General features: G+C 39.9%; 1 protein-coding gene across 4 annotated transcripts in view; it reads left to right on the top strand.

Annotated features, from left to right (window-relative positions):
- Nucleotides 1-26,744, top strand: part of ATP8A2 (ATPase phospholipid transporting 8A2) — a 349,988-nt gene that overhangs the window by 61,027 nt on the left and 262,217 nt on the right. For 3 of the 4 annotated variants that reach the window (XM_056328949.1, XM_056328950.1, XM_056328951.1), the window contains exons 6-17: nucleotides 2,020-2,060; nucleotides 3,843-3,916; nucleotides 6,813-6,882; nucleotides 8,388-8,515; nucleotides 9,527-9,638; nucleotides 10,308-10,473; nucleotides 12,863-12,990; nucleotides 14,161-14,238; nucleotides 16,280-16,368; nucleotides 17,122-17,166; nucleotides 18,496-18,568; nucleotides 25,937-26,042. In XM_056328949.1, coding sequence (XP_056184924.1) covers nucleotides 2,020-2,060; nucleotides 3,843-3,916; nucleotides 6,813-6,882; nucleotides 8,388-8,515; nucleotides 9,527-9,638; nucleotides 10,308-10,473; nucleotides 12,863-12,990; nucleotides 14,161-14,238; nucleotides 16,280-16,368; nucleotides 17,122-17,166; nucleotides 18,496-18,568; nucleotides 25,937-26,042 — 1,110 coding nt within the window. The remainder of the gene's footprint in view (nucleotides 1-2,019; nucleotides 2,061-3,842; nucleotides 3,917-6,812; nucleotides 6,883-8,387; nucleotides 8,516-9,526; nucleotides 9,639-10,307; nucleotides 10,474-12,862; nucleotides 12,991-14,160; nucleotides 14,239-16,279; nucleotides 16,369-17,121; nucleotides 17,167-18,495; nucleotides 18,569-25,936; nucleotides 26,043-26,744) is intronic. The other variant, XM_056328952.1, reaches the window with a different exon arrangement.

Genomic DNA, 26,744 nt, shown 5'->3' with positions numbered 1-26,744 from the left:
ACTTTCTGAAGACGTTTGAAAACTGGCCACAGCTGCTTTCATTCAAGGGTTTGATCTTGTTTAGGTGTACTTGATGTGCCTAGACCTGGACTGGCTACTCCGCAATGATTTGGCATAAACTTTGAACCTTACATTTTAGGCTAGGGTAGTATTAAGTATGTGTACAAGCATCTAGAGGACCTACTTGGGTAGAAAAGCATGTTCCAGAGTAGGTGACCAATGAGTATGTTAAGACAGCACTATAGGGACTTGGACACCACAGAAGCCAAGGCCTGCTTCAGTACACAGAATAGGCAGGGCTTGAAGTGACCTCTGGAGATTATCTGGTCCAACCCCCTGCTAAAGCAGGTTCTTCTAGAGCAGGTTGCACAAAGTCATGTCCAAGCAGGTTTTGAATGTCTTCAGAGAAGGAGATTCCGCAGCCTCTCTCGGCAGCCTCTTCCAGTGCTCTGTCACCCTCAAGGTAAAGAGGTTCTTCCTCATATTTACATGGTGCAATTTGTGCCCGTTGCCCCTTGTCCTGTCACTGGGCACTAATGGAAAGAGCCTGGCCCCATCCTCTTGGCACCTGCCCTTAAGATATTGGTAGACATTAATAAGGTCCTCTCTCAGTCTTCTCCAGGCTGAACAGGCCCAGCTCTCTCAGCCTTTCCTCATGGGAGAGATGTTCCAGTCCCCTCATCACCTTTGTAGCCCTCTGCTGGGCCCTCTCCAGTAGTTCCCCACCTCTCTTGAACTGGGGAGCCCAGAACCGGACACAGCACTCCAGATGCGGCCTCACCAGGGCAGAGCAGAGGGGCAGGAGAACCTCCCTCCACCTGCTGGTCATGCTTCTCTTGATACACTCTAGTGTCTCACTGGCCTTCTTGGCCACGAGGGCATGCTGCTGGCTAATGGGCAAGTTGCTGCCTACCAGTAAGTTGTACATTGTTTTCTTTTTAATTTCAATGTGAAATTCAGCTTTTAGGATTGTCGTTCTGCCAGAACTGACGTTTGCTTTTCAGTAGGACTTTGAGTCTGCTTGACAACTAATTCTCAGCCCTAAGTGCAATTGATATGGCAGTGAAGTTTGATGTGTCAGATTCGAAACATAATAAAATGCAAGAAAAAAGGTGAGATAAAAATTCTGTGGTTAAATCATACATACTGAAGATGGTTCGTGATACTGATTGGCAGTGGCCAGTAATGCCCTTATTTTAAGGAAGGTGATTTCCCAAGCAAATAACAGCACTGCCCATCTGCAGGTTAGTGTGCAATGATGCCAGGAAGAAATCGGGTCACCAGCTGTTGCCAAGGAGTTGATAAAAATGATAAATATTAGGGGCAGAATCTTTCACTTTGCCGGATATACATGCCTAGAGCTGTGGTCCCAGCTTCTGAAAACTGCTTTTCTGAGCTGTGTGTGAATAGTGAATGCTGTACCACTTACCTAAAGGATGACGCACCTATGTTTAGTTAGTCAGGAGATGTCCAAGGACCCTTATTACAACATGACGGATGCACGGACTGCTAAGTCCTTGGGTTGGTTATCTTTAAAAGGACCTTTTGTCTTGGATTCCTGTTGTACATGCAACATGGTGAAGATGCAGGCTTTAAACATGACCACTAAGGAATAGAGTCTGCGCAGAGACAACTCCTCAAGGAGATTGTCCAGGCACAAGATATGTTAATGTTGTTAACTTGAAGATGTGCTGGGTCCTTGAAAGCAATGTGCTAATTGTCCAGGTGTGAGATATGTTAATGAGTTCCCAGAAGGTTAATGAATAGACATGAGTGACTTGTATAAAGAGGGGGCTGAAAGGTTCCCTCGGGGTGCATGACTTTGGTGGAGTGATTCCCCATGCACCCAGCGCTGCCGAATAAAGATAACCTCTGCTCACTCGAATATTGCTAACTGATTCTTCAAATCAGTGTTAGTTGCCATTCTGGTCAATGCTTGCTACTGCTGCTCTAGTTGTTTTGAGATTTGTCTGAATTTTGGTTATTTATTCTAATCAGAATTTATACTTTTTTTTCCAGTTCTAAGAAATGGGATGTGGCAGAACATTATGTGGAAAGAGGTAAATAAAATTGGGGGTGGGAGGGAGTAGAAGGTCTTCAAGAATCGTTCTTTCAAAATAAGTTCAGAGGCCTAGCAATGTGAGAATTCCCTGTGACTTGAGGTGGGAGGGATCCTTTCCGTTGCAAATAGTGAAAGCTGCCCTGAGCAAGGCACCTGAGTACCCATCTTGAAATCCTAGTACCATGTTTCAGTCAAATCCTAATGAACTGGTGTGTTTTTGCTTGGGCAGTTAATATGCTCTAGGATGTTAACAGTATTTTTTTTTTTATTTAGTTCACATAGAAAAGAGTAACTTTCACTGCAATGCTGTAGCTCCCCTGAAAGTCTAACCGACTTATTTTGCTACCTGTGCTAAGAAGCTCTTAGATTTTGAGGTTAATGAGTAAGCTGTTTGCTCAAATAAGGAACACAAGTCCTGCTGCTACTTCAGGCACTTGAGACCCCTGTTCTCTGAAGCCCCGTGCCAGGACCTGCTTAGCTTTATTTCTAGAACTTGCTGAAATCCCTCAGGATGTGTTGATGTAATTGTGGCTTTTAATGCCTTTTAAAGGATAAAATTAGCTTTGTTATTTAATAAAGGAGGAAAAAGTACACAGTTTTAAAATCTCCAGGAAATGAGACCTAATCTGGCTGAAGTATTAAGCTATAGTAGAAACCAGAGAATGCCAGAAAGTCTGATGGGTAATGCTGATGCATGTTTATGCTGTTCCGTGCCCTTTTTGTAGTGAGAACACTGAATTGTGAGATATTCAAAGCTGAACCTGGAATCTGGTTTTCTTAGACCCTTAATCATTTATTGTATTGGCCTGCATCAGCGTATTGCCTAGGCTTGCATTTATTGTTGCGGAATAACAGTTCTACATATCTACCTTGTTTAAGGCAGACTTCCAGTCTCTTCTTGTGCTGAATTTAGTAGGGAAATTGTTTTCAGTGGGATCAGAGTAAGTCTAATGCATCTGCCTATTCAAACATGCCACCTGTTTTAAATTTTTATGAATGAATGTGTTAGGGATATTTTAAAGCTCATTTCAGACTCTCACCACTGCATTGGTGCTGAGCAGCCTCATACTCATCAGGCAAGCCTGGCTTACTGTTTTGAGAGTGGTACTTGGTCTTTTTTAGAATAACTCCCATGCATGTGTGACTCCCATTAAAGGTGCTGGCATCTCTTCGGTCTTCAGTACTTCAGAAGTCAGGATTTTGCACATCTTAAGTGACTACAGGTCAGGGAATAACTGGCTGTTAATGTCTATCTGTAGAGATGATACTCCTTGCTAGTGACTAGTACGAGCAGTGCATCTGAAGAGAGGGCTAAGGGAGAGGAATAGTGATGACTGGGCAGGTAAGTAGTGTAGAGAAGGAATAGGAGAAACTCTTGAAACTTGAGGAAGGTAAAGTTTAAAGGTAACTTTTAATAGGAAAAATCTTTCTGTACATTAAATAAGAGTTAAAAAAAAAAACCCTCAAATTTGGGTAATGGCAGGACTATAGAAGTAATTTTAACTAAACCTAAGTGGCAGTAGTTCACGCTTCCTGATAAAGTGTATCTAGTTTTTTCTACAGAGATATGTTTACTTTGCATTCAGGAAAGGGAAGGCTTTGATACTTCCAAACTTGCAGTGAAAAGTACTCTGACTTTCAGAAGCACTGTCTGTAGCTGTTCTGTGCATGATGCTGTTCTTTTGACTGGGTGAAAGAAAATAACGAACTAACATTCCAGACAAGCGAATTCTTTGTTTTTCTTTTCCATGCTACTGTACTCCTGCCCCTGACTCAACAGGTAGCAGTAGGAGATATTGTGAAGGTCACCAATGGGCAACATCTTCCAGCAGACATGATCATTATATCTTCCAGGTATCCTGAATGGGTGTGGAAATGATGTGTCTGATGAACTGAGGTGCAGAGGACTCAAAACTCTGTATTTAATGGTAATAAAAGCAGACATCAGATGGCATTAATTCTTCTCCACATCTGAAATAAAACTTCAGCAATGTCAAAACAGTGCTTTACGAGGCAATGATTCACGTATCAATGTAGCTAGGTTCTTAAAGAAGGCTTCTTAAAGGCTTCTTAGTATTATATACCTGTAATTCATTAAGTGTATCACTGAGTTTGGAAGGCTTAAGTCTGTTACAAAAGCTTCCTGTGGTCAGCTGCTCTATGGTCTTCTGAGAATTTCTCCATTTAATTAAGGAAGCTTAAATTTTCTTCCAACTAATTCCACTGACTGTCCATTATATTTTCCTGTTCCTCAGGAAATATTTCCCTTTCAAACTAAAAGGCTAGCCCAGCTGGCATCTAATAAAAAGCCCAAAAGCTCTTTTGCAGGCTAGATTTGTTTACTCCTTGTATTTGATACAGTGCACGTATGGCCCATACCTAGCTTGGGTAGCAACAGTACATGAGTCCTGCTCATTTTAGTTTGTGAAATACAGGACAACTTCTCTTTATCAACATACTGGCAAGCCAAGCTTGGTTGTTAGTTCCTAAAAACATTTGAGCGGTACTTGGCTGCCAATGTAGGTTCTATAACGTGCTCAACAACCTAAGGCCAAATCAAGACCATTTAGATGAGGTTTAAACAAGAGATAACAGCACAAATTGCTGTTCTTGGACATGCTTTTTTTGAATAGCCAAATGTTATGACACCTTGCTGTTTTCCATGATTTCCTTCCCTTTCCGTGCTCCTCAACAGTGACTGGAGGTTGTGCTGGTCTTTAGGTTATAGCTCTTAAATGTCCCAACTTCTAGTGAACTTGTTTTCTAAGGTTTTTTTGCTCCATCCTTCTTGCCTGTGCCTTTCCTGGGGAATTTAATTTTTTTGAAAGCTGTATGGGGAAGCTCAGTCCTTGTGAACTGTCACATGATCGAGGATAGAGGTATCTTGATTCCATGGTATACAATATTGTGTTTTTTCTTAATAACAAGCCCCAAACTTTAAATAAGTAGTTGTCAAATTTAATATGCAGTTAGTTAGGCTATAGTTTGATATAAATAACTTGCTGTTTCAGCACAGAGTAATGTTTGTTCTACATAGAATTTCAGCTCAAATTTATCATACTAAAACCCATTCTGATTTATTTCTTAACTTGCATGGATAAACTTTTTGTTCTACATGACTACTAACTTGCTGTCATTGATAATCACGCAATAACTGGAGAACTTAACTTGAAGTATGTTGATTTGGGAGAAGCTTTGCTTGAAGAAAATAGCAATTTCTGTGGCAGTTTTGCTTTAGAATTGGTATTATTTCCATGGTTCTTTTAAATGACAATACTAAGTGTCCTCAGTTCACCAGAAGACTTTGCATGTTCTGAAGGGGTGGGGTCTTTTGCTTGTATGTGTTAATTTTCTGTCTGAGCTGACTGTTAGATGTGAAATTAACAGTTGTAATCTTCCCCCCCTCCCCAATTAAAAGTGATATCAAATGAGTTTTAGATAATAAATTTACATGAAGGAAAAAAATATTTGAATGCAAATACAACTTTGTATGGAAACACATCTGCATGTCTGTGGAAATAAGAGGAATTGTATTAAGAGGTCTCCCTTCAGAGTTAAACACCTTATCTACTATAGCTGAAGTGACTGTGGCAGAACTAAAATCGGAATCAAGCTGGACTTAATCTGTATCTTTCTTTGGTTTGGAGTCAGGTTGTCTGTACAGGAGGAGACAAATAACAGACTCTGAACTTCTTTTTAAGAAAATTTTCTGGAGAGAAAAATCCAGCTTATTACTGTAAAAAAAAAAAAAAACAAACCCACAAACATTACTATAAATGTACCTGTTTGTTAACAATTTTTGTCCTAAGGACCCTTTATTTCTGACTATCCTGCTGATTAAGTACATTTGCTGTTAAAGCAATGGGTTACTTAGCAAAAGAAATTGCAACATCTCAAGAATACGAGAAGTCATATGTTGAAGAGGCAGTTGAGTGCAGAGGAGAAACTGATAATCCTTAGCAGCCTGATAAGACACTCGAGGAAAAAAGTTTTGGTTGTGCCATAAAGAGGTTTTAAATCTTACGGGGCATGTCAGGAAAGGATCCATGATAGAAGTATCCTTCCTTATCACAGGTGCTATCTATGCAGAGGTTCTCTGTGTTAGATGTAGATATGAGCTAAAGGAAAATGTGGTTCTGTGAGGAAGGCTGTGTGTTGGGGTTTTTTGCCCCTATTGGAAAGGGCAGAAGCATTTCTGGAAGATGTAGATCACAGCCTTCAGTTTTAATCTTACTGTGCCTTTTTCTGATTATTAAAAAAAAAAAAAAAAGGCTGACTAGCAGTGGCCTCAGACCTACCTCCACAGGTCCCTTAATTTTAAGGTGGTCTTGTGTCCAGGACCTTTAGTGTGCACAGACCTCGGACAGTACTTGATAGCAGAGCATGCTACCTTCTTCATCATGCACATATTATTTTTTTTTTTCTTATACACTATTAAATACTTACTATTTTACCTACAACTCTTGCAGTCTGAAACAATGTTATGGATTGCAATGTAAAATAGTGCACTTCAGGCATCTTAGTTTGATTCGTTAAATTCTTGTTAACCTTCTGATTTAGACTTTCTCTATAGTTTGTTCCTATTCAAATACATGTTTGAAGTATGTATGTTCAGATGGTTCTTCCATGATCATATACCACCAATATGAATTTTTGTTTCCTGCAATCTATTGAAGTATTTTGTGGGTCATTTTAGTGCAAATGCAGTATACAAGAAGTACTAATATTGAAAATCTTATGCTTCTTACAGTGAACCACAAGCCATGTGCTATATTGAAACAGCTAATCTCGACGGGGAGACAAATCTTAAAATACGACAGGTAAACCAAACAATTTCACTTTTTCCCCAGTTCGGTATCTAATACTAGCTACAAAGCAGACTCTAGCTTGCATGACAGCAATGGAAGTACTCTTTTATTTATTTATTTATTTATTTTATTTTGAAAAGCATATTTCTTTTCAGGTGGCTGTAAGCTGCCTTTTCAACAGATACAAACCCAAGCAATAATGTTTCACATGCAAGTGTAAGGAACTACTCTGGAGGAAGTATTATAAGCCCACAAAGGCAAATCAAGCAGATCTCGGCTGTGTTTTGCTGGAGGCCCAGTAAGTGGGAACTGTGCTGTATTAAAAAAACCACCCCACCAAACAAAAAACAAAAACCAAACAAACCACAGAAAAACACTCCCCCCCCCCAAAAAAAAAACCCCACCAAACAACGAAAACCCCCAAAAAACCCCACCCCACAAGCAACCAAACCAAAACACAAAATCAGCTGTGCTTGTGATTAGAGCTGCAGTTTCTGCTGTCAAGTGCCAGTCTGCTTCTGCCCCTGTGAAGTGCTCAAAAAGACCTTTTGTATGTTTAAGTTACTTTGTTCTCTTTTTGTGGTAAGTAGTGGAATTTGTTTGGGTATTTGTAGTTTAAGAAATACTGTGATTATGATGTTTAGAAATGGTTCAGTACTAAGCAATGAACTTGGATTAGGCATTTGAAACAGATGACTTGCTTTTAAAAAGCTGTACACTTGCTGATTTACTACCTTAGTAGGCATGTGACTTAGTGTTGTGTTTCAGCTCAGTAGATCAGATCTTGAGGTCCTGTCAGATTTTGTTTCAGGACCCACGCTTAAAATACAAAATTAAGGCCATGGGGCCTTTTCAGATGTTGTTCTGGCTTGCCATCCTGTGGTCAAGGTCTGGCAAAAGAAACAGTAAGTGGTTTGCTCTTAACCAAGTGGAGATGTTCCTAGACAGATGAAAAGCAATAGAGTATCTGCGATGGAGTAGTAATATGTTAGGTTACAGTTCCATGATGGGTTGATAGTTAACCTTGAGTAGGATCAGAGGGTACTGGCTGCAGTGACATGAGAGACTACGCTTAGGTGTGACTATATTTAGCAATGGTAACACATCAGTGAACCTATACCTTGAGAGAAAAGCCAGGCCTGTTTATACTGTCTCCTACTTCCTCTGGCACATGTGCAACTTTGTGCTTTGTGGATGGGACTTTGCTGCTCTTGATTACAGGCAGATTGTGTAGGTAGTATAAGGCTCTTCTGTAGTGGAATTTAAGCCACTTCTATATAAGCAGGGTCCTAAGTTTTCACAATGAGTCTTCCTTGCAGGAAAGAATTGTTGAATACCCATTAACAAAAGTAAAAAAACACCAAACCCTAAAATAACCCCACCAACAAACCTGGTAGGAAACCTGTACATATTTTATTACATTTGGTATCTTAGATGTTGGAAAAAAGCACCATTTTCCTAGGTTGCCTTCTAACAACAACTTTTGACAAGAATCTCCTTTGGATTGGTCTCTGCAGGGATTGTCTCAAACAGCTAGTCTCCAGTCAAGAGAAGAATTGATGAAAGTATCTGGAAGGATAGAATGTGAAGGACCCAACCGTCATCTTTATGACTTCACTGGAAACTTGCGTTTAGATGGTCAAAGGTATTTAACAAAAAAAGCCATAAATACATTTGGTTAGGAAAAATGTTTCCTGTGTTCTTTCAGTCTGCAATGCTGAGCACATGCATGTTTTTGCTGGAGGAGACAAGGGCAGTAATTAAGTTGTGAATCAGAGAATCTGCCAGTATAAGGTAACAAAGTTGTGTCACTCTGAGTCTCCTGCTTGTTATGGGAGAGTTTGTTTCTTTAGAATCATAGTGGTTTTCTTAATCAAAAGTACTATCTAAAGAGAAGGAGGAATTGGGGAGGTGGTTGGGGTTTTTAGGGCCTCATTGCAGGAGTTACGCAGAGGAAATGGGAAACCTTTCCCTTCCAACCGTGGCCAAAGTCTGCACCAAATTCTGATCTATAGAGGAAAATGATCCCAGAATCTGGAGTCTTTATCAGTGTGTCTTTGATATGTTGCAACTCTTTGAAGAAAAGAACTTGGTTTTAGTACTTGAATTCATAGAACCTGAAAGGTCAGTAGGAACACAGAGGTTTTGTCTGGCCGTACCTGTTTTCCTGCGCAAAAACTGTTCCTTGGGCAACTGATCTGAGCTGTGACAGATGCAAGAGTAGTAGGTCGTTTGCATCCCACTTGAAAATCACACGGGTAATAGTTATCCAAAATACTTTTTTTAACGGGATATATGAAGTTATAGTGTGCTTGCAATGGATGGGCTCTTTGCAACTGTGATGATTCGCTCTCCTTGATGTGGGAGGGAACATATTACAGAGGTAAAGTGCAGAGGAGTCTTGTGACTGCCACAAGTTTTGAGTTTTGCGTTACTAGCTTCCTTGTATCACCTTTGCCCTACTGTGCTTCAGCAGGAATTAGGCTTGCGCAGGTTTAAATGCTCTCAAGTTGTGTGGGCAGTTTAAGTTCATTATGTTACTTAATTCCTTTTGTGGTTTGCAGGGTTTTTTGAGGGGGGAGTAAGGCTGAAAGGAGAATTACTTTCCTGAAGTGTTACCAAGAATTGAAAGATACATGTACTTCTTGCTTTGCAGCCCAGTTCCTGTTGGTCCAGACCAGATCTTGCTAAGAGGTGCACAACTGAGAAACACTCAGTGGGTCTTGGGTATTGTTGTATATACAGGACATGATACAAAACTCATGCAGGTAAAGTGTTTAACGAGATCTAGAGCATGTTCTCATGGAAGCTGGTCATGTTTCCTGTATTCTGCTTGTCTTTTGGACTTGATTTTATGAAATGGTTTGACCCATCGTAGCTATTCAAAACCTGGAGGCCTTGGAGAATATAAGGATACTGTTGTACTTGAGGTTGCGTGTGCACGTGTGTAAAGACTGATTGAAGTATTCCTGTCAAAACCCTTCGATACGTAAGCAAAACTAACTGTAATTTGTTTTAACTTATCTGACAGCTGGACAACATTTAAAAGTAAGGTTTAACAGCTGAGACGACAGTAATGGCCACCTCTAGTTTTAGCACTTGGATATAATAAGGTCTGCAGTCTCTGTATTGACTTAATGGCAGGGAGTGTCTGGAAAGAACCAGAAAAATGTATGTGGTGCTCACCTGTGCTGACTACCAGTGGGTTGAACAGCCAGGAGATGAATATTTACAACTGAATCATTCTGTTCCTCTGATCTTCAGTCAGTTTGAGTCATTAGGAGTATTGGCTCCTATTTCTTACCATATTGAGCTAAACAGTTGAAGTAGCAAGTTCTGTAATGGACTCTAAAAATAAAGTCTGAGTTTGCCTCTGCAATTTCTTCTTGTATAAACCATTGCCAGACTTATTTTTTTTTTTTATAACTGCTGTTCAGAATTCAACCAAAGCACCTCTGAAGAGATCAAATGTGGAGAAAGTGACCAACATGCAGATCCTGGTTTTGTTCTGTATTCTTCTGGTAATGGCCCTTGTGAGTTCTGTAGGTGCCTTATTATGGAACAGGACACACGGCGAAGTCGTCTGGTACCTTGGCTCCAACAGTGAGTATGCAGGCAGTGTGCTAGGGATGTGTCAGACTGTAGGGGCTGGCTGGCCTCTTAGCTTTGCTGAATGAATGCATAAAATAAAAACTAAGAAAGAAATACAAGAGAAGTCCATTGCTACCTTTTTGATGGCCCAGTGTGGTTGTGTGTTTTGTTGTCTTTCGGTTTTGTTTGGGGTTTTTTTTTTTTTTTGAATGGGCTGGTATAAGTGAATTTTCTAGTGAGGCTTCTGCTAATAAAACCTTCTAAAGGTTAGGTAAATATCACTGGGCTATCACCCAGGGAGCGGGACAGAAGAGGGGCAAGAGTTATTTTTGGATATTTGGTGTTCAAGTTCTTTAAGCTCTGTGGAGATGCCACACATGAGTTGGCTTTCAGAGCAGGTAATGTACTGTGGCCTTATGTATCATGTTTGCCTGTACCTGGTTGCAGGATAGTGGGTATGAGTCTAATACAGTCTTGAACTTCACGCTTACACATAGAAGCAAAGGATTTCATTAGCTATTTTCTCAGTCAGAAATGCTGATTTGCTTTTGTTGTGGAGAAAACTTAAATGCTGAATGTTGTGATGTTGTGTTTATTGAATAACGTTTTAGTTAGTTTGGCTTCTCAGTTCTGTTACTTTGTAATAAGGAAACTGATCTCTTACTATGTTTAAAGGGTTTTATTTCATTTCATTCATACTCCTTGAAATGACTGTTCACATAAGAAAGATGGGCCTTATGCAAACACTTAAGGATGAAATAAATTGCTCTCCAGTAGACTTCTGACTTGAGGTGGCTACAGTAGCTACAAAATATGTTATTACAAACAGCTTGAGATGCCGATCTGAAAACAATTCTCAAAACTGCAAATGGTTTTTCTAATGGTTATTGCAGAACAGATGGCAAAGGGTGTCTCCTGCAGTTCAAGAACTGCAATTCTCATAGTAATAAAAAAATCATGTAGAAAGAGCATGGAACTGCCTTGTAATTATCTGACTCTGGGTTTTGGTAGTTCTGATATCTTCTAGTAGCGATATCAGCAACTCAATTTCTTCCATCCTCTCTCCTGCTTTTTAATGAGGAAGTTTAAATTGGTGCCTTCCAATGATGGAAGTAATACTGGAAAAGATGAATGGGACAAACTCTTGAACTTGTGCTAATGCAGAACAGGTGCAACCTGTAATAAAATAGGGCGACATAGTTGTCTTTACAGATGCTTTTTTGTAAACTGAATGCACCATTTCTGTCACTTCTATTACTAACACACATGGGAAAGGTGCTTTTTCAGGCTAGGCAGGTAGATACTAAAAATCTGTTAGATTGCTGTAAAGATTGTATTGAAGAAACCCTTCCCAATATCAAGTGTACTTCCAATCTTTCTGTGAACTGATCGAAGATAATGGATTTCATGTGTACTCGCACTTGGAGGTGCCTGAGTCCAAATTTCAAGTCTTGCTCTGATCTTCATTGGGCTTCAGCAACTTTTTCTGGCTTCTGTGTTCTTCTAGTTTGCTCCCCTGCTGCCTTAACTGATTTTTAATGCTGGAAAACCCCTAATTGTGGGCAGTGACTGTTGTGCTGGCAGCTCTGCATGCCGATTGAAGTGCCTCCCTGAGCTTCTAGTCAAGTGAAGAACAGAGAAATGCAGAGGCTTTGGATGCGAGGAAAGGCTGTGGGTTGCACAGTGAACGGGCACATTGATTCAGTGTCTCAGCCTTGTCCATTCCTGCCTGCTTTCCCTTCCCTTTAGCACCAGTTGTGCTTGCAGATTTATTTGGGCAACTTGCCCAACGTTGTCACTATTGATCATAGCTCTCCTGCCTGAGCAGGATGCCATATTTCATTTACTAGATGTCTGTTTAATGGTCAGCTTGTTCTCTTAAATTTCTTTAGTGTGAGTAACTTCTTGGTTGTGCCAATTCTGGCAGATTTTAGAATGAAATTTAGTTCCCTCCCCAACTCCACTGAGACAAGTAGGCACTTTATGAAAGGTGAAGTTATGTTACTAACGATATTGGTGGCTTTTCATTGGGGCAGTTGACAAATCAGATAAATCCATAACCCAGATTTAGAGCATGGAATACCATACTTCTCACCATCTGTTAAGCAAAAACTGTTCAGAAAGTGTTCTGTTCTCTAATATATAGCCTCTCACCAATCTTGCCATTCACCTGGCATAATATGCTGCGTATCCAGGCATGTGTTCTGTGGGTGTTTTATATATGTACTACTGAAATAAGTATTGACTCTTGTAGTAGGTATGAACACACTTGCGAATTGGTTTAACACTACTACATCTGATTATGGCAACTGCAGAGAGATGATTGTCCCTGTACTGTACCACTTAGGCTTAGAGGCTTCTGCCTTCTGTCTGCTGATGTCTTTTGTCTTTTGGTCCACAGAAATGTTGTCTGTCAACTTCGGATACAATCTGCTGACATTTATAATCTTGTACAACAACCTTATTCCAATCAGTCTTCTGGTGACATTGGAAGTTGTCAAGTTTACTCAGGCTCTTTTTATAAATTGGGTAAGTAACAATAATAAAGGTACTAATGTCAGTTTTAGAAAGTGACATTAAAAAAACCCACCCATAAGTTTTCACTGGATTTTCTGATGCAACTTCTGGGAAAGGCAGGGAGAAGTTCAGAGGTTTTACTTCCGTGTTCCACAGGAAATTAAAAAATTTAGTTGTAGGAAGGTCCCCTGTGCAAATGATTGCTCTTGTAAACTTTAGGCTCTCAGGATGAGAATGAAGGCACAGCTCTTCTGGTTGAAGGTCTCTCAGCTGACTCATGTTCAGTCATTATCTTCTGAAAACTCCTCAGTACCTTATAGCTTCTCTCAGCCACAGCAGAGGGAAAGAATAGACTTGGGGGTATGGGAGTTTTTTTTTTGTAGTGTGTGGGGTTTTTGTTTTAAATCTGGAGGCTGGCCTTGAGGTCACCTCTGGTATGAATCATAGTACTTTTGTAAGGAGAGGAGTTGGTGGTGCCTTGTGAAAAAAGTGGTGATCCCTCTGTTCAGGCAAGCTTTAACTTTTAAGTGTATTTCTCCGGTTGTGAACAAAAATACTGTAGTAATGTCTGTCTTGAGCTCAACAAAACAGAGAAATACTTTGTCTTGGTATGCTTAGTATCCTTGGACTTTCAGTAAAGTGAATGTTTCCTCTAAAATACAAGCAAATAAGGTTTAACTTGTGTCTGTTCTCCAAGCTGCATAGTTAAGTATCTCCACTGCATTACAGCTTCTATGAGAAATTGCTTTGTTCATGTAACAGCTGTTCTGTTGACCCTCACAATTAAATGTAGCAATAGGAGATGATTTCAGTTGCTCAAATTGTCTCTGCAGTCATGGATGTGACTACAATATGTTGCTTTGCTGTAATGGAAGACCTATGATTAGCATGGCTGAAGCCTGCTATAACTTCTTCCTACTGAACTCTTAAATAAAGATATAGTAAAGAAAATCATAATTACCTTTAACTGAATCTGGCTTTTCTCATGTAGATGTAGTATGGAAGTGTAGTTTGGAGAAGAGGTGCCCCTCTTCAGCCTGGGATGCTGTTTGTGTCTCAAGCCTTCAGAACCTCCACTAATGGAATTAAGTCTATCTAGCCAGGTTGGAGCTGGCTAAAAGAAGACTGGAGATGTCAGTGTTTAATTTCCATAGCATAGGTCTAATTTTGCTCTCATTTCAGGACATAGATATGTATTATCCTGAAACAGATACACCTGCAATGGCCAGAACCTCAAACCTTAATGAGGAACTTGGGCAGGTAAGAAAACATTTTAGGTGTTAGGTTTGTGATATGATCGGGGAAGATGGGAGGTATGAGAGCACACTGTACAAATCTGCTGTATTCTGCTGCTCCGTGGTTCAGGTTCATAGGATGCCTTTACTTTTGTTATTCCAAGTCTTATAAGTGAAATGAGATCCCAGGATTAAATTCAAGGTCATATAAGCACTTTTAAGTCAGGAAACTAAATCTTTCGTATGTTCACTCTGAATTGCCTTGTTCCTTCAAGTATGTTGGAGAGATGCTCTGTGGCTGTGACTGTCTATACTGCAACAGAATGTACGGGACTAAGTTTGACTGAAGAGCAGGCCAACAGCCTCAGTCTATGTTCTTAGTTCTTTGTGTTTCTGACCACCTCACAGGAAATGAAAGTCAAAAAAAATGCAATTCTATTCCTAATTTAGATAGTGCTTCTTCAAGAACTTCTATTGTCCTTTCAGATAAAGATAACTGTATATTAACTTGTAATTGTTGTAAGAGACTTCTTAAAATTTCTGTAAGAGAGATATTTTTTTCAAAATGGAAGGGCTTTCCAGAAAAAGGTTACTGGGAAACACAACTTTGCCATTGGAGTTTTGTAGTACCACTAAGAAATTCTAGCTTTTCTACTTGACCACCAAAGTCTTAGCTATGTAACTGAACCAATCAAATGTCATAATTTGTGTGAATTTAGTGTTGGAGACAATGTTTATGTGTGTAAAATACCTAAACATTGTGTGCTGCTCAATACAGTGGTAGTCAGTATTCTTCCTGCTTAATTAGACTGTCTTTTCCTTAGGATTGTAAGTTTTATTTGTGTTTTAATAACTTCACATCAAAGTAATCTATATCTAGATTATGGTGATGTCTCTGTCTGAAGTAGGCTATATTATGTGGCATAATCTATAATGTTGGTCTATATGTTTTCAGAAATTACTTTCTAGTGAGTCTAACAAGACTGAATTTTTGGTTATTAATTGAATTATGTGTTCACAGCTGCATTTTAAAAATTTTATATGCTAGAATATACTTGAAGTTCCTCAGATGTTTGGGTACCCACTTAGAGCCTATGCAAGTTAGAAGTCAATCTCCAATGCTGTGTTCAGAAGCAGGGTACTGCACAGCTAAAGGATCACTTCAATAGTAGTATAGTGCATTGTCTTGCACTGAATTGCAACTATTGAGGAGAAGCTTTTTGCAACTCTAGGCAAAATGGTCTTGAAATTGGCTAACTCCTATGTTAGCACCATCCTTTTCTACCTGTTGCTAGTTTCAAATCTTACTGGGTGCAGAGGTGAAACAGGATGGAATTTAGCTTGCAACTTTGGTCTGTTGTGTTCTACTGAGGGTGGGAATCTTGAGTCTGCTAATGCTCCAAGAAGTTGTGCTGCTCTGTTGGGGTCACCTCCAGTTCTAGCAGGAATTCACTGGTTTCTGTAAATGGATTATTAGCTTGGACAGTGCTGACTGGCTGTTGCATCTTGCACTTCAGGACTGCTCATGATGATACTAGAAAAAGCAGCTTATGCTTGCTTGCAGAATACCACTTGGACTTAAACTAGGGTATTCCTTGGCCAGTACTGTTTGAGGGGGGAGAAAAAACCTAAAAAAATACCTGATGATCTTTGGAACACAGAATTTCTGTAGCGTGTTAAGTTCTAATGATTCTTCAACAGTCTTAAGAGTCTTTGCTTTAATTTCGAGTCTTGCTCTTTGATATTAGTACAGTTGAAAGATTTGATGAATGTTTAAGTAGCACAAGCATGTGTATCTGTACTGACAACACTGTAGCCTTGGCAATTAATACCTACTATTTGAGCTTTTCTGCATTTAGAGATGAAGAAGAAATAATGACATTAAATAACTTTACTGGTTATTTTGCTGTAGCTTTGGTAAGACAAACCAAGCTGTAACAAGCCTGCATTGCCAGTATTGTGACATCTGAGCTATGTCTCACACAATTTTCCTCATACTTCACCTATTTTTGAGGGGTTTGTTACTTTGCAAGTAGAAAATTAGAATGTGTTTGTTTTTCTTTCAGGTGAAATACCTATTTTCTGATAAAACAGGTACTCTAACATGCAATATCATGAACTTCAAGAAGTGCAGTATTGCTGGAGTGACATATGGGTAGGCATGACTTTTTTTTTTTTTCAAACTCGGTAGTTTAATGTATGGGTATTAATAGTACATACTTCTAAATCAACAGGATTAGAACATTGTTCTTCAGTTTTTCTAACGTATTTTGTGGTCTCAGTTAATAGCTTTCCTTTTCATGTCCTGCAACGCAAATTATGAAATGTAAACCTGGGGAGTCTTACATGAAGTAAAAAAAACCCTCCCTTGCTCCCTAACTTATCTGATCATGATTTAGACTAAACCAGAAGTGCTAAATAACTTCTAGCCTTTCCAGAGGGAAGAAGATGTAGCTCAAGAGTAGCAGATGTCAGTCATGTTTCTGACTACTTCAGATGAACCAGGATTTCATTACAAGTGTGTAATTGTAATTGTAGCTGTAGTGTAATATTCCTTGTATGGGAGGGATAATTTCTTACTGTTTTTGTTCTGTTATTCACTCAAAAGCATCCCTTTGAGTCATGCCAGTATTTCATAGCACTTGACCTTTTGAGTCTTGAATACTGAATCTTTGTCTTTGCTTAGTCTTAAATGAGTAGTTTTAAATGTGCAAGTTAAGATTTGAATTTCATGGTACCAAATTAGATACCTCAAAAGGCAGAAAACTTGATTCAAATGTATGCACAGCTGAACCCGTGATTCCAACATATGTTTGTATGTGTGATGACTCATTGATCTTTGCCTTACAGCTACTTTTTGGTTTGCAAGGTGGAATAAATGTTCTTTTTTCTCTCTTCTATCCCTCAGTCACTTTCCTGAGCTGGAAAGAGAACGCTCATCAGAAGACTTCAGGTAAATATATTTTAAGTGTTTGTGTTCTATACACAACAGGGTGGGGACAGTCTATATAAAGACTGATTTCCAATTTGGAACTGGAAGAAGCCCAAGGGAGCATTATGTTAGAGTAAAATGCTTTTCCAGCAGGAGCTTAATGCTAAGCTGGTGGGTGGTGATGGATTTTCTCTTCTGCATAGAGAGATGATGGGTGAAGGGAGTTGAGTGATAGGCAGTGGCTGGGGTGGCTTGGATGCATGTTAATGCAGTGGTTATAATTGCAGACAATAAAGTTAGAAGCTAAGAGTAACCTTTACAGTAACGTTACTACTTAGCTAGAAACTGAATGTTATTCTGCAATAAAGTTCAAACCTGACAAGGACAAGAAAAGGAACTTCAGTATTAAAATGTTGTTTTAATATTTAAACTGGAAAAGAGCTTGATACAGAGGTGTCTCATGTCAAGAGAACCCTGTTTTTCTTTATCCAGAGATTTAATGAATAGAGGTGATGGGTCTGTCCCATTCTACAGAAAGGTCTGAAAACCTAGAAGTGTTATGCAGGTGTCATTTATCCTGTTCAGATGAACAGGAAGGGAGGAAGGCCTACGGAGGGCTGGTGTGGCTTTGCATGGCAAGTATAGCTAAGAAGTGAGTTTGCACCCAAGAAACAGGTAGACACTGAATGTTGTTGGAAAGCCACTTTCTGATGAATTAAGTTAGGCTTCTCAATTGGTCCAGCTCACTTCTATGATCACCTTCTAGGAAGGTGATATGATGGTATTGCTGGCTAGTTGCTACTTCTGCTGAGATGTAGTTTCTGTGAATGCCTCCTTTTTTTTTTTTCTGTGTTTTTTTTTTTTTTCTTCCAGTATTTTGCTGTTCATTACAATCTTTTCTTGCCTTGTATGGCACTTTCCTAGTTAGTTCCAGGTATAAATTTGGAATACTTGGGCTTAAAGTACTCCAGGGATCAACCTTAAGCAGAACTCACTGAGTAGAGAGGGGGCTTAAGGATATTGATTTTTGATGTACTGGAAAAGCAAGTCACCTTGAAATGGATGTTTTTCAAGTAAAAGTTGCTTGTGCTATGTCTGTCCTAGGCGGTGTGTTGACACCTGAATCTTCTCAAATACACTTTCAAGCATAACAATTTTGCATTTCTTGCTCGTGTTTTGAGGAAGTTGTTGCTCATTTTCAGCAGTTTGTGCATTAGTCATTATCTTATTATAATATTTTCAAGGGCAGTGGAATCCTAGGTTTTTTCTTCATTTCCCAATAAAATAGATGAAGTAGTAAGGTTGTAAGTGTTGCTACTTATGTTTGAATATGCTTGCCTTGCTCTGCAGCCAGCTACCTCCTACCAGTGAATCATGTGAATTTGATGACCCAAGACTGCTGCAAAACATCGAAAATGACCACGTAAGTCTGTTCTTTGATTATCATGTCCTTTTAACACCCTCTTCTAAGTCTCTCTGGAATTGAATGCTAAAAAAATCTATTTGTGTGATCAAGTCTGCTTTACTGGTATATCATGCAAAACATACAGGGGGTAAAAAGGAAACAAAACAGCTCCCCCAGTGCCTTTCTACCCACTTGTTTTACTAGTAAATTAAGGTAACAGTGGCATTGATGCAGATAACAGCCAGCTATAAAAGAGCTTAAAATATGCTAGTGTATATGGAAGATAATGTCTTGTAGCAAACGATAGCAGAAATTGTAACTCTTTCAGAAGAAAAACTACTTAGTGTTCAAACATCCGTACTGTTGAAATAATATTTTAAACAGTTATCTAGAGCATTACAAGATAATTCTAGTCTGTGACTTGCTTTGAATACTGCAAATGCTGGGAGTTCAGATTGTGTAAAGGATGTAAGAGATGGGACTTAATTGCAATCTTTGGTTTAGCCTGAGACTTAGTGATTAGTAATTTTAGCTGAACTGCTGTGTCTTTAAGGAACCTAGTCAGGGAGAGTGTCAGTTCACTGCTTATTCAGAAACCATGCACCTATGAGGTGTCTGACTGGAGACCAGGCAACTCAAGTCACTAGCAAAAAACCATGACCCTTCTCGTCTGCAGAAGCTGTCTCACAGTGGGGGATCTGGGCATTGGCAAATACAAACTCAGTTAGCTGATTGCTTTCCTTAGCATAACTTCTGTAATTGGGCTGGTTAAGTTTAGTATGAGCATCTAAAATACAGTTACAAGATACTGCTGGTGTGCAGCAAAGCTTTGCTTTCTGCTTTGCTTTACAGTGCTTAACTTGAAATGCAGCATGATGTAAATGCCTGAAGGAGTATTTGATTATTTTGTGTGGCACTACATATTCCTTGGGGTGATAGAGCTTGAAGATGGCTCCTGTATCCTAACCATCAGGAAGGTGCCCCTCCCCAGGGCAATGTACAATGATTTCCTGTGTGACTTTTGTGATTGTCTGCACTGGAAGGTTATCCCACTGGGCATCACTTGCAGCCAAGATTTGGTTACCTCCTCTTGTTCCTTTGGGTTCTGTTTGTTCACGTGTGGCTACAGTTAACGTTTGTGGCAGTTACTGACTCCAGGTACTCCTGAGTGGAAGGCTGCTGGTTTAGGTGCAGGCTGCAGATAAAGTGTATTTGAGCTCTTACTTGCTGGCTGTTGCTTTAGGCACTTATACAGAAAAGTGCTTTGGTACACTTTAAACAGACTCAGCAGAAGGGATGTGTATCAAATGGGCTGTGGGATAGATTTTTTTCATCTAGCTTTGAGATGGCTCCTTAACTTCGGGTTGTCTCTAATTGTCTGGGTAAAGCTTCTACTTTGGGAGATAGGAGGAATATTTGCTGTGGTTGCAGGCAAATAGAGGATTTTGGTAGTTGCCTTAGGTGTCACTTCAGATAGCTCAGAAGTCTTTGTTTTTCACAGGCTGAACTCTTATCTATCAAGCTTTCTTTTGGCTGACAACTTGAACAGATGAATAGTGTTGTAGTTGCACAGCTGACTGAGTGTTTGAACTCAGCCCTCAGACAATCCGGGGTGGGTGGGGAACTTCTTGCTGGTAAGACTGAAGGTCTACCTTGTGTAGACCAAAGAAATCTCACAGCCTCACTGCACCGAAAGGATAGATGCTACCCACTGACACGTGGTGATTTAGCACAAGACATAACATTGCAAGGACTGCATGTGATAGTTGGCTTAGGAAGTTCAGGTCTGTTAATCAGACTGCATCAGTGAGATGAGGGCTGGATTCCAGGATGGTGGGAGAGGAGGAAGGGTCACATGTTTCTAGCTTTTTGCATTATGTCAGCTGTTAAGGTGCATAACCTGCTTCCTTCTACCTGAAACTCCTTAGTGCATTAGTTTTCATAGCTAGTAGATGGCTGCAGATGCCACTTGAAGGTAGATGTCTGACAATCTCAACTCATTTAGTTAACTGCAGTGATAAAACTGAAGTGTTCTAGCACAAGGTGCCTTGTGGGGTTAGATGGTGCTATACTCAGCTGGGCAATGAACTACCTTTGAACTTACGACCTTTGCAGCTGAAGCTGTCAATGCAATCTCTCACAAACACTCAGTAAGTGTTCATTGCTCTGGTCTTGAAAATTTTATTCTTTCAGTCCACTTGCAAGTGTTTAGAGCTGTCTCAGTGCCAAGTAATTTTCTTTCCAGGTTGGAAATAAGAAATTATGTACTTGTCCTCATGAGACTCTCTTCCATCTGCTAGGAAGATTTGTAGCAACCTGTATTGCCTCTAAATTTCATAGGTCTTTTGGACCACTGGTGTGTGAGGAATAAGTGATGGCCAAGTCCACTCTTGAGTAACAGTTAAAGAATTATTGCCCTGTAGGAAATGTTCCAAGGAAAAATAACTGGTCTTGAAAACATGTGGAGGTTTCACTTGGCTCCTTGGGGACTTTATTTGGAAGAAAGTACCTAGGTTTGTCTGCCTGTGCTTTTTCTTTGTAGCAGCTTCTGTTGGATGAACTGTGGAGCTGTGCCAAGAGTATGATGCCGGCTTGTTTCTATAGGGGAAAATGATGTAACCTCTTATTAGAATAAGAATTAATCAGTTATTTCCAAACACTTAAATGTTTGGTGAATATGCTACATGATCTTTATCTTGGTGCTTCTGATTTGCACATGTGCTGTGAATGAACTTGGTGTGGGGTTATTTACCCTGATGGTATGAGTGCAGGGAATGAGATCAAGAAGTGACAGAACTAAAACTTGGATCTCATCCTAGACGACTCTATCTCTCTATATTTTACTCTGAGCTTCTTCTACTTAATTTCCAATTCACATATGAAGTTTTTCTGTGGCACTCAAACGACTGCTTGTGCAAGCAGCAGCAAGCACGTGGTATAGCTGCAGATGCATGAATTGATTCGGTGAGTATGTGTGATGAGTAGTTTAGCAGCTGGCCGGGCAGAACAGATACTTGTGATCATGTTGAGTCTTTACCTGAGTGAAAGTGTTCATTTGGATCTCTCCACTGTATCTGCTAATTTTTGTGAAGTGTGTGAGAACTGACGCTTTTATCCTATCTGGCTTTGTTGAAATGACAACTGTTGACAACTGATTCTTAATTCCTTCGGAAAGCAGAACCACAAAAGCATCCATAACTACTTACTGGAATGAAAAATGTAATTTATAGTACAGTAGGGGGGAAATACACTCAGGTAGTGAGAACCTCTGGGAGGATTTAGTTCAGAACGTAACTATTGCCTGAAAACGATCCAAACACATTGTTTTACAGCTCACAATTAAATTGTTATAGCTCAGTGAGAAATACTTTTCACTCTCCTGCTTTTGCCCTTACTGTGCGTGGGACTGGAGTACTTTTTTGCTCAAGCACAAGGCAGTATCTTTAATTACAAGCACAGGTCACATTTCAGTGGTTTTTTGAACCTTGCATTTAACTCTGTTGATATTCAAATGCTGATTAATGTTTTCTTTGAGTCTGTTCCTGAAATGTCTTGGTCCCCTTTAGCCTTACCAGCTTCACTGTTCTGGGGGTGTCCAGCATGGCTGGATCTTCACACTGCTCTCCAGATATTCTAATGAGCAAAACAGTAAGAAGCTCACATCTTTTTAAGATGGTGAGTCATGATTCTCCGTGGTAATGAAGTAGGTAAGTATTTTACTAGCTGTCCTAGGCAGAATGTGCTAAATCTATCAAGTTCAAGTTGTTAGACTGTACTTTAACATCCCATTGGCTATTTCTAGGCCATTTGTTCAAAAACCTGTCAGTCCTGCTCATCTGGAAATACTGTGGATGTAGGCACTGATGTGATCCAGGTACAAGTAGGAGGAGAGATGAGTATCTTAAACTTCACATGCAACTTCCTTGTAACTTTATTGGGCTCTGAACAGTTGGCTAGAATAAAGCAAAACAAAACACGGAGTCAAAACTCAGCCTTTTAAAGGAGCAAGGTGCACTCTGCAGAGCTACATAACTGTACATTTGTCATGCGTGTCCTTATCTTGCCCTTCTCACTCTGAAGGTAGAAATTGCAGTGAATAAGGAAGAGCAGAAGGGGATGCAAACTTGTGATAGAGCTTCCTGACCCGTGGTCTGTGCCCTGCTTGTTAATGGATAGTGGTGTACCTTCTAGATAGGGAAACTTTGCTTTCAGTGCAGATAATGCTTTGTAGATAATATAGAAACTGGTTCCAGAAATGTGTAACTGTGTCTCAAAATGTCTGTAGTTCTCAGTTTGTAGGGGCATTGTGCAAAGTAAGCTTAGCCAGTGGGGTGTATTGCTGGCATAGGTGGTTGTACACCAGGTGTTTAATTGATTGCTGGAGTAAGAGAAAGCAGTAACTTTCACCCAGAGCTTTTGGCACACAGGAAGAAAAATGGGCGGGAGAAGGCACTTAAAATGAGAGCTACCTCTGGACAGATAAACAAGAGACTAAAATATGCAAACTTAGTTTCTGCTACAGATAAATAGAAGCAAAAAATGGGGTGGGAAGAAATAGAGCAGAGTTTAACAAATGAGCAGTCGAGGAGTGTCTCACAGAAACCATCAGTAAGAATGTGAGTACTAAAATGGCAGAGACTTGCTTTAGTAAAGGGAACAAAGTAATAAAGCAGAATCTGTTAACCTGTGGGACTTCTTGTGCTGGGGTCAAACTCTGCACATTGCAAGGGATGTATTGCCGCAGAAGCCATTAAAGAATTTTCTGTTCAGAGCTCCGAAGTAGGAGTTTGAATGCTCTATCCTGATTCATGCCAGTGCAACAAATACTGTTGTCAGTGCTGGAACAATACAGAAAGGAAACAAATGACAGCTGTGGAGGAGCTGATGTGATAAGCTGGGCCTCTGTTGATCTGTTGCTATGGAATTGGAAGATTGCCATGTAATACATTGTGAGCTGTGAAAATGCCAGACAGCAACAAATTACATTGTTGGCTTGAAAGCAGAAATATATATGTAGGAAGGATTAAAGTCTGGAGACAGGTTGTTTCCAACTGATAGAACACATGCTATGAAAATGGGTGGGGGCTAGGTGATATAAGTGTAAGACGGACATCAAAGGTCTGCAGGAATGGATGCTGAAATGAGAACCTTGTAGGCTGTATGTTTTGAGATGGAGATAAAACTTTCACTGCTTTCACTGGAAATAATGGAGTAGCGGTAACCTCCTGACCAGTAATTTGTTGTGGTCTTAACATTTCACACACCACTCCCTGATTATATTCCATCTGTTCATTTTCTTGAACGCAGCCTCTGCACTCCAGCATGTCAAAAGCTACAACTGTTAACTTGAGTGGCAAGTGAGCATACAATTCAGAAGTTCAACTATGCAAAGATAAAGGTCCTGTGTGAAACAGTTCATTTGAAAATAATGACAGAGTATGTGAAGTAAAACAAGAATATAACTATTGGATGTTTAGCCTTTTTGTTACACTTTTTTACTTGCTTGCTTTTTGTTTATAGCAGTAAACAGTTAACACAATATTTGCCAGCTGGTGTTGTTTTGTGGCATTCATAGTAATATACTTCCTGCTAATTCAATCTTGCTATTGCCAATGCATGTTTCTGTTACACAAGTATGTAGCCTGTGCACTGTATTGAAAAAACAAACAAAAAGGCAACAGCTTTTCCCTATTCTCGGTCTTGTCACTGAGTTACAACAAAGCTGTTTGGTTTTATTTTCGACACAGCTTGGCTTGGGGAGAAAAGCATTAACATGTCAGAGCCAATTGTGAATGTTGCTGGTCTAATTGTGAGGAGTTGCATTTTAAGTACCTCTCTAAGTGGGAGTCTTCAATGTCTTGGTAGTTTTATGTAACTTAAGGGTTTTATAAAATAAGTGTGCTGCATTTCAGGTAGTAATACCGCATATACTCTTAGAAAAATGCATGTAATATAAGTCTCTCACATCAGGATTTTTGACCGCATGTAGTTTTCACCTGAAAACTTCATGTAAACACTAGCCTTTTTTCTGGTGTGAAACATTCCGGTACTAGTAGCAGCAGAATAAATTGTGTAGAAGTGTCTTTTAACATATTTAAAACCCCTTGGATTCTGTTGTACTAAAATCTTGTAGGATTCATCTCAATCTGATCTTGGTTGTAATATTAAAATAGTAGGGTCTTGGCCTCACCTTGTTCTAACAGGCCTTGTCATGCTCTTGGTTCTTGTAGCGGCTCTCTTCAGACAGACCGTGTGTGTGTGTGTATATATATATATATTTATATATAAAATATACTATGCTGAAGAAAACTCTGAAAACTAGATGATGTTTTCATATGCAGAAATTCTGTAAGCTTGCGAAGTCACCTAAGGCCTTCTGCAAAGGGAAAACTGCGAAGTTATGTCTGGCTGTCACTGAGCAAATGGTAGCATCAACATCTTATGTCACAGCAGCCAACTGTGGATGTTATGGGTATAGCAGAGTTGAAGGGGAACATGTATTCACTTAAGCTGATTCAGCCAAGTGTCTTAAAGACCTGTGTCAACTGTGGATTAAGTTAATATGGCAGGTTGTGAGCTGGGCAGCTGAGTACCGTTCCTGACTGCTATGAGACTGGGAATGTTGTGCCAGAGGCAGCAGTGGAAAGGAAGGAAGAATGGGATGGGGGACTTCATTTCAAGTCACTATATCTACAGTTGCCAGAACTTGCTGCTCAAAGGCCTGTGGTTTATGTGCCATAGCATCTTCACGGAGTTGGAGACTTGGTGTCTCTAAGCACTTTAGAATGGCTGGTGACTGTGCAGTGTGTGGATGTTTTACATTATGTGCTCGTGCTGCTGAATGTGTAGGGACTGTTGATCAAATTTTTGCTTGGCTGGATGGTATGTTCCTGTGGAATAGCATGTGATGTTGTCTTCTACTGCCTAATCGGCTGCTGTCAGCTCTGGATGTTCATCACTAAGGCTGATGCAGGTGCAGTCATGGTGAGTTTAATTCTGGTGTGGTTACTGTCAATCTATTGAAAACTGTTGTGGAAGCTACGAAAGTAGTATTTCTTGCTGCTTGATTATCATCAACACTTTGTGGCAGACTTTTTTGTTTATATGAAGCTTGGGGAGCTACAAAACTGATGCTTTTATGTGTGTGTGTGTGAATATTCTGTCTTTCCAGCTGTCTGCAACTTAAGTGAAGTCTGTATCATTAGCAGTCTAGTTCATTAATGCTGGCCCTCAACTCCACTGTTTTGATGTTCTGGGACTAAGACAACTACTACAAATAGAGAACAGGAAATTTTTTTTTGGCTGTGATACTTAAGAGGTCTTCTCAGGTCAGCCTTCTCAGTCTGTGTGTAACACTAAACCTGCCTCTTCTGATGTCCTCTCTAGCCCACAGCTGTGCATATACAGGAGTTCCTCACTCTGCTGGCTGTGTGTCACACTGTCGTTCCTGAGAGACAAGGAAATAAAATAATTTACCAGGCCTCCTCTCCAGGTTGGTTGTTGACTTATTTTCTGGGAGTGAAGAATTAGGGGAATATAAACAGATGGAAGGAAGGTCCAGAAATTTCTGTGAAGGTCACTGACTTTGAAAGCAAGGTGTTCCCCATGATGCTAGTGTAGATCTGGTATCTTCTGTCATCAATGCGTACTGCTTTTGAATGCCTCCTACAAAACCACCAAGGCCATGATGTTTCTCTAGAGCTAGGCTGGGCTTATGATCCCTTTTCGTCTCTTGAAACTACCTACTCTGGCTTTTCTGCAGCAGAGAAAAGCAAAAGTAGGACTTTCAGTGTCTAGAGCTGATACATGGAAGTACTGATTTGATTCTGTGTTAAGTTACTTGCTTTATTTGGCAGGACTGCAAACTGTTTTTCTTGATCTAGTAGCTTCCTATCTATCTGTGTGCGGATACACAGTGCTGATACATGGCATAATAGATCCAAGAGCAGAGCCTTGGTCATATTAGGGCTTCCCTCTCGCCCGTTTCTTTTTCCTTTCAGATAGCAGAGGGGTATTGAAGGAGGTAGGCAGGGTCAAAATGCAGAACAGCAGTGCCCTGCTCTCCATCAAATTTATCTCTGTTACTGAGGATGTTTCTAGAATTTCTATGGTGGTGTATTGAGTGATGAAGCAGCATTATTTCTTTTTATGTCTTAATAGAGTGCCTGAAGATTAGGGTGAAAAGCCCATGTAA

Source organism: Falco biarmicus, chromosome 2 (assembly GCF_023638135.1).
Source record: "Falco biarmicus isolate bFalBia1 chromosome 2, bFalBia1.pri, whole genome shotgun sequence".
In the NCBI taxonomy this organism is placed as follows: Eukaryota; Metazoa; Chordata; class Aves; order Falconiformes; family Falconidae; genus Falco; species Falco biarmicus.
This window is presented reverse-complemented; position numbering and strand designations above follow the sequence as displayed.